Genomic DNA, 13612 nt, shown 5'->3' on the forward strand with positions numbered 1-13612 from the left:
AATCTGCCGGTGTCGTCGAGCGCGCGCCAGGTGGCGTTGCGTTGCGTCATGTTCGTGGCTATCGCTCTCTGAGCCTCCTGAATGGTGTTAAGTGTCCGAACAGGAGCCAGGGTGCTTCCTCTGTGGTGTGTGTAGCTTCATCCACTCGCTTTCTCATTTGCCTATAAAAACAACACGATAAAGGCTCATGAGTACACTCCCTCCGCAACATGTACCAAAGACCTTTTTGCGGTCACTATTGTGGCCAGGCCAGAGATGAACAGGCCATGCCATCACTAAGGTCAGCCACGACAGATTACTATTCACTTATCCATGCATATGCCATTTTGGCTCTGCCGTCCGTCCTATTAGCTTTGTGCTGTCCGACGCCAGCTTCGCGCTGTCCTCTGTCTTGACCCTTACCCCCCCTGCTCCTTCCCCAGAGGTCCTGTGAGGTGTGTGTGCCCCTGGTGAAGATGAGCCCTTGCTGTTCCTGGGGAGGGGGGCGGGGGGACCCTCCTCGACAGAGCACAGCCCTATGACCTGTGCCAAACCGATCGCTGACTGCTTTCTAGGCCCCGGACACAAAATAAAAACTTTTCCCTGGAAAAATAAAAAAAGAAGAGGGCAAAGAAAGAAGCAAGTCTGCGATCTGCAACCGGACACACGCGAACACCATCAAGACTTCACAAACCTGCCCGTCAGTGTTACCATCAACGATCATCGTGGCACCAGTTCTTGCGACCCATGCACCTTAAGACTTTACAGTATCAACCGTTGTAGAACAGTACAGGTGTTCGGAGAAAGAAACAAACACACTATATGACAGGAGTAATTGTTGTTCTAATGAAAAACATTTTTGTTTGTCTGTTTTGTTTAGTTATTTAACTGGAAGAGAAATGTAATGACTGGGAACCGTTTTTATGTGAATAATGTAAAGGGAGGGAGGAGTCTGTGGAATATGCTGTTGTATGGAAAGGAGCCCGGTATCTACATCACTCTGCTCTGTACAAGCCTTTCAAGATATGCCAAGTAGTCACTATATATCAAGACATTCTGACGTGCTTTCTGTGGAGTTACAGTACCTGTTCTGATTCTGTAAAGTACATTATGCATACATGCAAAAGAATGTTTGAAAAACATATCCATACCGTTGCCTCATGGTCAATCCAAGTCCTTGAGGATTTCTGTTCAACCGGTCCCCTTCTTTGATATGATTGATTGTGGAAAAGTGAATCTGACTGTGTACAGTAACACGTCTGTTTTACTGTGAAGCAAAAACAGTATACACAGGTACTACAAAACCAAGACTGGAACCGTGATCCAGTAAGAAAATCAGGGTTGTAATAGAATGTACACAAGGGGTCCCCATCCATTTTTAAATCAGTATGCAGTTGTTGTTGTTGATGTTGCTATTGTTGTTGTCTTTTTTGTTTTTTTAAGCCGAGCAAGCATGATTCAGTGTGCTGTCATTTGCATTGAGATTCCACAGACCTGTGTATTTGAAATGCTGGTGTATATGCTATACATATATTTTGATGTGTGTTCAAGGGTCAGTGGGACCTTCTAGACCTATCTTGAGTCTTAATAAAGACAGACATTGTTGTCCAGATTACCTCTCCTTCATTGTGTCTGTCTGTTACTAGTCTCGCAATACCAGATACAGCACCAGATGTCTCAGAGTTTAGTCTGTTTACTTGTTTGAAGTGACATGCATTGATGAATCCTATTCTGGTAGAGAGAAGAGACAGAGAACAGAGAGGAGAGATACTGCTGCCCATATGTGGAACACGCTGACTGGTACAATGATTCATCAAAAACAGGCACAAAATCCATGACAAATGTCAAACAGCTTTTTCAGTTAGAGTCCCTGTCCTGTTGACATTTTGAGTAGGAAATTGCAACCCATACAACCAGATCAGAGACTGTGTGAGAAGAAAGAATTTCGTTCTGGGGTACACAACAGGGATGCCCAAGCTGTCCCTTTTAATTTGGTCCCCAAAAACCCAGCAGGGGGTCCATGCCACTAGGCTTAACCCCTACCTCATATATCGCATATTCTCTCTGGCACGGCCATGAAGCATTTCGCCGTCAAAGGCAGCTGGACTTCATTATCATGATCATTACCAGGACCGATGCTCCCCACTCCTGAACGCAAGCACATGGTGTACTCATTATCCCCCAACAGTGAGGTACCTGTCCCACGGTGTTGTGATCTGGACTTTAATTATTCTGCGTGGTTTCAGAACATTTGAAGGATGTTGGCTCTCTACGAAATGAACGTTGGTCTGCCAGGCATTACGCCATATCTTATTTTAACAGAAAATCCGTTTTTGGATCTCACTTTACCGTACAGTTGCTTTGGTCAATATTGATATCACTTTTCCCTGTATGGTATAAACTGGACAGCTTGCTTGGTTCTCCATTTCAGCATGAGCACATGCTCTAAGAACAGTATAAACCTGATCTCACTGGTTTATATGTAGAGGCAGATGCCTGGATCAGAATCTATAAAAGCGTTTAATGGCTGTATTCGACGGCACCAGCAGGGGGCAGCTCTGCAACACCAACATGTCAAACCACAGATCAAATTTCCTCAGCATGGTCACACACACCTTTCAGGCAGAGAAAGAGACACTGTGTTTCACACAGGCAGATTCACCATTTAAATCCTGAGCATATCCAAAAGGCCTCGTAAACGAAGTCAATACAATAGAAATGTTGTTGCCATATTTCAGCTTTACTATGTGGCCTTGTTGATCCACTCCACTAATCAAGGCCCAGTTGCCATCCGGAGGGTATGCCTCAGGGGGGTTAGGGAGCACTATTTTTAGGAGGGTGTCAGTGGGGGTGGTGAGTTATAGCAACAAGCAAAGCCAAGGTGTTGAATTAATTCACCGAGTACGAAGGGTGAACCAAGGGATAGGGTGGGTGGAGGGGGTAGATTGGAGGGGCTTAGAGGCTTTGACAGACATGTAGCAGAACAAAGGCCCTGTCCGTCAGAATTAGGGACCGTCACTCACAGCGGACTGGAATAGCTGGGCTCGGGAGTGCTGCGGTGGCATCCCCCTGTGTTCGCGTCACAGTGATGGATGGTGCTGTTATCTACTCAAAAGGGCCCTGGGGGTGGGTGTGCTGGAGCTGTCCCAGCCCAGCCCTATTCTAGGATCCTTCCCCTGAGGCCAGCGTGAGGACATAGAATCTGCCCTTATACAGGGTAATCGTGATACCCCGACTTTAGTCGGCCACAATGCTACGGTGTTGAGACTTGAGGATAAACTTGGGTTGACCAATAAGGCATGATTCCTCGACTGCTTATCAACTCTGCCTTCTCATCTAGCAGTCCCTGTGTATCGACGAGAGAGTAAGAGGCTATAGCCTAATGGCCTTGCAGGATGTTTTTTGGTAGCCTCGTGACACCATCCTGATCTCGCAAGCCCACATTCTGTCACTCCGCAGATCGGTCTGGGCGGGTTTAGGTGTGACGACAGCGAAGAGCAGTTGAACATGATGGACAGATGGTTCATCCAATCACCAGAGAAGTATTTTTGAAAGTGCCTTTCCAAACAGTTTCCAATGGAGAGTTGCCAGATAATTGTGTGAAACAAACAATTGGCGGGTCAGGTTGGTCTTTCGGTCCCCCTCAGCCAAGCTTCCAGTTTGAGAAGTAATGCAACTTGTGTTTTGTTGTTATTCCTGTCATAAACCCTGGCACTTTCTGACCCAATGGAATCTTATAAGCGTTATGGAAAAGCACGTGTCGTCTATCCTCCCAGTTTTAACGAGGTTAGTGGGTCTGTGAGGGGTCAAGCCACGGAGTCAGACGACGTAAAACAGAGACCACCATCGCCTCAGACATGTGGGCCTCAAACCCATCAAAGTCCAACCTTTGCTTAGCGTTTACACACAGACACATGCCCAGTCCTCGCTCACTGAGGCCCCCTTATCTGCTCGGCAACAGGAGCTTTTTGTGCAGCTGCTATCTGCTGGTGAGGCAATAATAAGGTGATAGAATGGCAGGCACTCTAAATAAGTCCATCTCTTGATCCCCTGGGGTACTGACCAAGCAGGCCTCGTCAGTCCCAACTGTTCTGATGAGAGACATGGCTTTAACGGGTCCCCAGACCCCCATCACTGGCCTCCTTGCAGCGTCAGTGTCATGGAGCCCCTTTGTGAAGTGCCAACGAGGTTTGGTCGCGTTCCCAAGGCCGCATCCCACTGGGGGTAGCGGCAGTAGCCGCAGAGCAGCTGGGCATGGATAAGCAGCAGCTGGATCATTGTCACAACCTTTGGTGTTCATTTTCATACAGGCACTTGGGTGGGCATCCTTTGGTGATGAGGTCCCCCGCTGGGTTGATATGGCGACTGACAGTCGGTACTACCATTTGGATTCACATTGTTGTGAGCTCAGGACATGTTTACTTCTATAAATGAATTAATGCTTGCTGTGTAAAATAGCAACAGGCCTTGAATATTTTCCAGGGGACACACCAAACAAGAAACAGTAAAAAAGTTTATTTTATAAATTGTCATTATCTGTCTGCCCTTGAAAGACCAGTGAGTATGGTGATGTTGTTGCCGTCCACTAATTAAGATAAGATAAGGTAAGATATAATTTTAATATGATGTTTTATTAGGTACATTTACATCTAATTACAGTACTAGCAAATGACTGCTTGTTTCCCCATAAAACCTTTCTGAAAGCATTAGCAATGACATGGTGGATGGAGTAGGCAAGGCAAGTTTATTTAAAGTGCTTTATATGAGATATTAAAAGCATTAAGACAAAGTGCAAGAAACACATAAAAGGTCATATAAAACTAAATGTAAAAATAGGACATTTAAAACAAAATGCAATAGGGGACGTCAGGTGTAGCAGGCCCTGTGGACAAGGACACGAGAAGAAGTGAAAGAAACGGGGAAAAGAGGTGTCAGAAGAAGACACTGGAAAGATGATGCCATACGGCGTTGTGAGGAAGTCCAGTGAGCTTTTCCCCCCCGACGTCTTATATAAACACAGTGAGGGCTTTGCTTGCGAAGGTGGTGGCAGAACATGTCGTCAGTATACAGGACACCACACCGGACCACAGGACACTGACCGCATTCGTGTCTCAGATTCTCCCGTTGACACTGCCTTGATTTTCTGGATTCCTTGTCTCTTCATTTGGGAGCTGACAGTGGGCATGTTTTCCGACATCGCCGCCCGTCAGCACAACACTCGGGCTTCAATTCTGCCAGCTAGCCGGGTTGGTTATTTTCAGTTGACTGGGATAGCTGTGTATTAATCTCCTCTGCACGCCACAAGCAGGCCGTAGTACAGAGCCTTTAGGACAGCTTCGACTTTCATCCTTTAAGCTCAACTGTGGAGGAAAGTCCCAGACAGGGGGGTTACTGTGCTGATGGCCAAATTCGTGTGAAATGGGAAGGAGATCCTAACGTGGCAGACGTCTGCGATTGTTGGCTGGCTCAGTCAGGCCTCCTAACACAATGGCTGTAATTCAGCATTAAGAGATCGGAGTGTCCTATGATGAGGTGTCCTCTGTCCCACAGATTTGCCCCCCTGCGTTCCAAACGACTTTTTGAACAATTGGAACTTCCCCACCACGTCAGAGCAGAATAACAAACTACTTTGAATATGTTTTTGTTCCATATTGTCACTATTCAGTACATGGCCTTTTCTTGTTTGTCCTTGTCAGTGCTACAACTTTACACAGCAGGACATTGAGACTGATTTGAGGGGCTTACATGCCGCCTGCTTTGGTCTGCTTAGTTCAGTTAGTTACTAGAACACTAAATCCTGTACTTCTGTATTTACTTTACATGAGAGGGCCATGGGGAAGAATTTTTATCTCAATGACCTCCACTATCTGCAACTAATCTGTACTCTCATTATAGTCATTTATTACCATGGGGTCAATAAGGTGTCATGTGTGCATGTGTGTGCGTATGTGTGTGTGCGTGTGTGTGTGTGTGTGTGTGTGTGTGTGTGTGTGTGTAAGATAGAGAGCATGCCAGTGAGTCAGTGAGTGGGTGAGTGTGTGAGACACATGAGAACAGCCGTTATGGGACCCTGGAGAGCCTGAGAGAGGAGGGGGTGGGGGGTTGGGGGGGGGGGGGGGGTCTGAAACTACATCCACCTGGCAACAGTGTCCCTGAGAGTGAAACAAGTGGTGGGGAGAGAGGAGTGGAAAATAAAAAAAAAAACAGCATGACTCAGACTTCTGGTTTACCCAGAAGCGCTCTCTACGACCCAACGCTGGCTCCCTCAGACTTAACTTATCAGAGGAAGGGGAAATGATGGTGGTTCCCATGACATCGTTGATGGCAGTATTCACAGAGACTCTCAGCAATTTCAGGTCTACTGAATCTATAGTACCTTCATTTGGATTTGGTAGAGTGGTTCCAGAAGTGCTCAAGGTTTTAACTATGTGCTCCTTCCCAAAGTGGTCCCTCACAGTAGGGATTCTGACCAACAGTATAAATTGCACAGCAGCTGTTTATCAGTGTGATTCACCAAAAAATCTGTTTCCACCGAGACTCCAAGCTCTCTGATTTTCTTTGATTTTCTTTTTAAAGTGCTTTATGTACCGTATAACAGGGACCACTGAGTAGTGAGTGAACAGGCATTGTGTATCTGCATTGAGTATCTCATACATTCAACTGTGGATGGTCTGAGAAGAACCAGCTTCAACTCAACATCAGCAAGACCAAGGAGCCGGTGGTGGACTTAAAAAGGAACAAGAGGCCCCCCCAACCCCCATCAACATCCAGGTGGAGGAAATTGAAGTTCCCGTGAGTGCACTTGAACAACAACTGGACTGGATGGACAACACTGAGGCCCTCTATAGGAAATGACAGAGCAGATTGTTCTCAGGAGGCTGGGGTCCTTTGATGTGTGTAGCAGGCTGATGCGGCTGCTCTTTGCCGTGGCGTGCTGGGGAGGCAACACCAGGTCCGGGGAGACCAACAAACTTAACAAGCCGGCGAGGAAGACCAGCTCTGTCACAGGGCAAGAACTGGACAGCCTGGGGGGCGCCCCGCGCCCCGGTAGCTCACCGGGTAAGTCGCGCACCATATGAAGGCTAGTCCTTTGCGCGGTGGACCCAGGTTCGATTCCCGGCTCGGCTCCTGTGCCGCATGTCCTCCCATCTCTCTCTCCCACATTTCCTGTCTCTCTACACTGTCCTATAACATTTAAGATGAAAAGCCCTAAAAAATATCTTTAAAAGAAAAAGAACTGGACAGCCTGGGATTATTAAAATTCATTTTATCTTACTGTTTATGTCTCCTAAGTCACAAGGTCTGACATTTTGACCTGTTCTCATGCCATGCTGCCCAACTGTGTTTCATTGTTACAACATATTTAGATTGAAGTGACACTTCAAATCATTCCCAGGTTTGCTTTGTGTGGCCTGATCTAGCATCTGTGTAGAGGCATGGGATTGAGGAGATTGAGGTTATTGATATTTTCCGTCCCTCTTCCTTGATTCAAACGGATAGCCTCAAAACACATGGATGTTATCCAGCTGTGTGGGTTCCCAGTTCTATTGTCCTGCAGCAACAGACTGCAGATGCATAAGTCTGAAGAACAAAGGTTCCATGACAAAGGCACACTCTTTCAGAAACATTGGGCCTCATTCACCAATATCTTCCTCTTCTTTCCTAAGTTTTTTCTTAAATATGTTCTAAATAAAGGTCCTAACAAAAGTCTACAGGGTATGTCTGACTCATGGGTAGTGACAGGTTTGCACCTGTGTTTTTATCGAAAACTGAAAGTGCGTGTCAGTTGTTCCTAATGGAGAGGTCTTTATTTGTCACACAGCAGTACACACCAACACACACGTGCAATGGGTGACACGAAGAAACACATTCACACACACACGCATTAGGGTCGCCAATGAAATGTCCGCCATGGGGACCAACCAAGTGCTCCTATCCGTCTTCGTCAGGGATGGACAGCGTTAGTGATCTGTTCTTCTGCATGTTTTTCGTATTGGATTCTTTGGGAGAAAACCCTAGCAAACACAGGGAGAACATGTAAACTCTGCACAGAAAGGCCCGGAGACCTTCTTGCTGTGAGGCGACAGTACTAGGTACTACGCCACTGTGCCGCACCTGAGTGATTTTGGGCTTCAGTGTCTTGCTCAAAGCCACTTCTGCACAATGCCAGGAGCTGGGATCAAACCGCGGACCTTGTGATCCCCAGCCGGCCACTCTACCTCCCGAGCTATGTGCCACCCTAATTAACATATAGGTACCCCGCCAATCCCATAAAAGCCCTAATTCAAAACTGCACTCACAATACTGTACTGGAAATGTATATCTAATTATCACTGGGCTATACATAGTTCCTTACTTCAGTTTCAGTTCCAGTTTTCTGAATAATTAAGAAGATCATAACAGTGATTCACCATTATCTGACTGAGGTTATCGATTCATGTGCCACAAGTTATTGATGCAATTCCTGTTCATACTTATTTTCTCTTTCTCTACAGACATAGATGTAGTTTCCTCGCGGTGTTCAACAATCTGCATGCAACTCTTTACATGCTCGAGAAAAACAAAGACCCTTTGGGTGCAGCAAAGAAACAGGAAAAACCCTCTCCTCCATTCCATCCTTTTACTCCACTGAGATGAAGAATTCTCTCTCTCTCTCTCTCTCTCTCTCTTTCCTTCTTCCTGGTTTACTCTCTCCGCTCCCTTCCCAAAGGAGGCGTCAGGCGCAGATGGTTTCAGCTTTTGAAACATATGGAATGTCAGTCTCCTCTTGCATTTCTCTGCTGATCTATTTTCTCTTATTTCTCTGCTAATCTCTTTTCTCTTGCATTTCTCTTGCATTTCTCTGCTGATCTATTTTCTCTTATTTCTCTGCTAATCTCTTTTCTCTTGCATTTCTCTGCTGATCTCTTTTCTCTTGTTTCTCTGCTGATCTCTTTTCTCTTGTTTCTCTGCTGATCTCTTTTCTCTTGCATTTCTCTGCTGATCTCTTTTCTCTTGTTTCTCTGCTGATCTCTTTTCTCTTGTTTCTCTGCTGATCTCTTTTCTCTTGCATTTCTCTGCTGATCTCTTTTCTCTTGTTTCTCTGTTGATCTCTTTTCTCTTGTTTCTCTGCTGATCTCTTTTCTCTTGTTTCTCTGCTGATCTCTTTTCTCTTGTGTCTCTGCTGATCTCTTTTCTGTTGTTCCTCTCTGACGTGTGAGAGGAAAGCAGCTCACCGGCGGTGGGTCTCTCTCTCTTGGTCGTTGTCGTGACGTGGCTCACCCCGGGACATGTGGCGTTCTTCAGACACCAAAGGTTTATTGGGTTGTGATTTATCGTCTGCAGAGAGTCCTTGATTGGCTTAATATGAGAATGTGAGAAAGAAAGAAAAGAGAGAAGAAGTTAGATGATAAATCTAATAATCATGTGTTTTTCTGTCCACTTAACGACTTAAAGTATGATTGGATGTTAAAATGTCTCAAAATGATCAACGAGCCAACAGGATCTTCAATGGGAACTGTCTAGCATACGGTTTCTCTTGCTTACGGTGGAGGATGCTTCACTGGGTACTCTAGATAGCATACGGTGGATGACGCTGTTGGCTGGGAGTGGAGGGTATCCCTGTGGTTAGAGTATCTGACCGGTGATGAAAAGGTTGCTGGTTCGAAACCGGGCCAGACTGGGCCAGGCCATTTGCCGAGTGATTTCCCATCACTCTTACCCATGCTATCATATAATTGCTTTGGAGAAAAGTGTCTCCTAAATTACTAAAACTGCATATGTTTGTCTGTATGTATGACTGAACTCAGAATCAACTCAGCATCAACCTCTTTTCAATCAATCAATCAATCAAAGCTTTATTTGTATAGTGCATTTCATACCCAGAGGCAACACAATGCGCTTTACAGAGAACAAGGGAGGTGGCCATACGACCCACCTCTACATATTCCAGAGGGAAGCAAAAAAACAGTAATCACCCGGGGGCCAGAACCTCTTTTGTTAACATTTCTAGACATTTTTAAAATCTTGTATTACATCCCAGACATCTACCCCAGATGGACACAATCCATCACATTAAATATCGCAACACGCAGACCATAGTGAAGTGGCATATCCACACACATAATGGAGAGTGCCCTCTGCTCACCCATCTATCTCTCACTGTTCCAGCTGGCCGTCTCTTCAGGTAAACCTTTGGTCTACATGTCTAAACACCTCCAGATAAACTTTGTGGTGACCCACCACGACTGCCTCCATACCCAGGCCCTATAATTTCTTTCTCTCCCATGTCAGTGGGCAATACTATAATTACTGTAAAAATAAACAGTTGTCGGATGGACACCCACTGAGGTGACGAGTCCTGGGGTCAAGGGTCAGGTTTCTCTCTCCGGGGGGCAGAAATGCCTGCCCTCCTCCTGCGTCCACAAGCCTATATTGAGAGAGAAGCCTGTGTTTTCATGGAGATGCCATGAATGCAGCCACTCTTGGGAGCTGGCCTGCCAGTCACTTATCTACCCATACCCATCTGTCAACAACAACCCATAAATTGTAATGCAATATCCTCACTATGGATTGAATACTCGGCACTGTTGTGGCTTTAGTTATTGTTTTAGACTTAAACTCAAATGGGATTTCTTGGGATTGGGAAGAATGGGATTTCTTCAAGGCTGAAGACTTCCCCATGGATTTCAATTGCATGACAATGAGTCCTAAAAGCTCCATACTCCTTGGGTTTAAAGCCCAGTTGTGTGCAAGCTGACTTACAGATGCCTTTGCCAGGCTAATAAATAGCTGCTGATGGCTGGCATTGATAAAGCAACGTGGTAGGCGTGGGCTAAGCTAAGCTGGCCCCTCTAGCGTGCAAACGCTCTGGGTTTGATTCAATCCATGTCCAGGAACAGAAACATCTCAAGTCCAAAAGCAGTTAGTGTTGCCAAGAAGGGTCAGTAAGACAGTCCACAGCACGGGGCCACAGAAGATGCACACATATACATGCACGCATGCAGACAGACAGACACACACACGCACACACATCTGCATGTCCTCTTCTGGTCTTGTTGGTGGGTGGAGCAGCATCAATCAATAATGGCTGGTTGAGAACAGATAGGACATTGTTTAAGAGGTGCAGGGCAGCAGATCAAACAAACAGAAAAATATTCTCATATGTATCAGCCTCTTCTTCTAAAACCAAAGCCAAACGACTTACAAGAGGGATCGAGCAGGACCAGGAAGTGGGGGTTGATTATATGTTAGGTGGACTTTGTTCTCTGCGTTGTGCTGGATGCAGCTTGAGTACCAGGGGAGGCTCAGCAAAAAACCTGCTGTGTGATCCAACCAGCAGTGCATGCTGGTGAGAACTGATTGTGCCTATAGATTTGCTTACACATGGAGGTTAACAAGGACCACTATATTAAAAGTCTTGAATCCATTAGCCATTCTAAAGGACCACACTAAGTGGACCGTTGCCAAAACAAAGACACATTGGAGCTGGCGCAGTACTAAACACATTCCAGCTGAAGTTGATGGGGACTGGTCACCTTTCGCCTTGCAGACTACTATTACAGCTCAACGGAGGCAGCCTAATTAAGCTTTATTTATATCTCGTTGAGTGGCCATGGGTACAGTATGCTGATGCAGTGTACCCATATGCACAAAAGAGAATTGTTCAGTCCGCTGTCTTTTCCAGTGGAAAGAGACTGGAAAGAGACAGAGCGTAATCGAAAGTCAGCGACATGTGTTCCTCATCTGGTATGAAAGAAGCACAAAATTGGAATTCTGTGGGGAAAGGCAATCTCAACAGGCTTTGACTCACTAATACAGACTGTTGAGAATGGATGGGAACAGTTTAGCAGGTCCAACTCCAGTGCTACAGTCTCCTAGAACAACATGTCCATGCAAACGCCCTCAGCGTTTTTGCACACAATAGCAGTAAAACGTCAGAAAGGTTCTCTCTGTAAGAAACCTGTTCTTCGTCTTTGCTACTTCTAAGAATAGCCCAGAATAAACACTTGTTTGTGAGGCCGGAGAGGGGGGATGTCATGTCCAGTTTGTGCAACGTCTTGTCTTTTATTAGGATCCAGGGAAGGGGGGCGTAGCGGTCTAAATACGGGAGGGAGATCAGGCTTGGGTATTGTTTTTCACTCTTGTATGGATGCCAGGTCATTCTGATAGTACTCCTGAGGGCTTCACAGCAGGGCTCCGAAGAGCACTGCGGCGAGCAGATGTTGTTGTTTGGGTGTGTCGGATGGATGAATGTTTGAGCCGTGTCTGCTGTTCTGCTGAAGAGTATAGTGATTATGTGTGGTGGATGACAACGAAGGGAAGGATCTGAGGGTGTACTTTAATGTAGAAAACATAGAACTGAGGTGGTGACTCAGGTCCACAGTGGCAACTATGACTCAGGGGTTATAATGGCAATGCGGATGGAAGAAGAGTTGACTGTGCTTTGGCGTTACTGCGGAGGTCATCGACAAAGAAAAGCTTTTCAGCAGGGGTAGGGTGAGAGAAACTAGATGTGAAGTTACTGGCCTTTCATTGAAGCAGATATACAATTTCACCATGGAGGGCATTAACTTGTTTATGGTAGGAAAGATCACTGGAGTTCCCGGCGAGTTTACAATGGCTTCACATGTCACCACTGCTATTCCTGAAGGCTGGTGGCTTTTGAGGCCTTCAGATTCGGCCATTTTGATGACAGACGTCTCTCCCTCTGCTCTAGCCCTGCGTAGTCCTCCATCTGAACACGAGCAGGGAGGAAACTGTAACTGTTTGCAGAGGCCCGAGGCTGTCAAAATATGCATGTGAGGGTGGGGGAGTGTGTTCGTGCATATGTGAATTGTGTCTTTGTAAGTGAATGCGTGTTCAAAAAGGCCTACAAATGGCCTCGACTTCAAGACTGTGAGAAAGTGCATTCGGGGTACATGCGTCTGCTCTTGGGGCCAGACCGGAGGAGTACAGGGGCAACACGCTGCTTAACCTAGTTTTGGAGAGCACCCAAGAGCCACAAGACTGTGTCCGGATCCAGCATCACTAGCTCCCGAGAACGCTGTGCAGGACAGAGCAGAGCCGAACAGTGGGTCTATTCAAAGCAAAACCCATTTTTCCCCTGGCAGCACTCGGAAAGGGTATAAAATGAGATCACTCTTTTTTCACATTCACGACTTTGACGTCGAGCGGAGAAAAAAGAAGGAAAATAGAAAGTATTTCTTTCCCCCTTCCAAAACAGCAGCCGGGGTGATTGTGTCTTACAGAGGAAGAGAGGGAGAGAGAGAGAGTGGGGGGGGGGAGTTTGTTAGTCAGTTACACACGGAAAAGCACCGTGAACCTGACGGGGCCTCATTCATTCCTCATCGGGTTGTTTCTCTTTGGAAGTGGAAGAGACATGATGGTGGGTGAATAAATCCTCATTCCTATAAGCCCGCTCCCCTTTGACCCTCTCCTTCCCTTCCTGGCCCCGCCTCCCCCTCCACACGCCTCTCTCTCTGGCCCTGTGGAAGGAAGCGGGGTGCTTGTTGACCGCAGCGAGCTGGCCTGGCCATCAGAGGCCCATTATTCACAGTAGAATTTTCAGCAGAACATTTTAATTGTCGACATCAAACACATATTGGCCATGGCTGGCTGTCGCCGTTCCTTGTTCCAATGGCCAAATGAGGTG

General features: G+C 46.3%; 1 protein-coding gene across 3 annotated transcripts in view; it reads left to right on the plus strand.

The window, feature by feature from the left end:
- map7d1a (MAP7 domain containing 1a) overlaps positions 1 to 1589 on the plus strand; it is a 44130-nt gene extending 42541 nt beyond the window's left edge. For all 3 annotated transcript variants that reach the window (XM_084444211.1, XM_084444209.1, XM_084444210.1), the window contains exon 18: positions 423 to 1589. In XM_084444211.1, coding sequence (XP_084300337.1) covers positions 423 to 433 — 11 coding nt within the window. In that variant the 3' untranslated portion in view covers positions 434 to 1589. The remainder of the gene's footprint in view (positions 1 to 422) is intronic.
- Positions 1590 to 13612: the final 12023 nt, after the last annotated feature.

This window comes from Borostomias antarcticus (genome assembly GCF_949987555.1).
Source record: "Borostomias antarcticus genome assembly, chromosome: 10".
NCBI lineage: Eukaryota > Metazoa > Chordata > Actinopteri > Stomiiformes > Stomiidae > Borostomias > Borostomias antarcticus.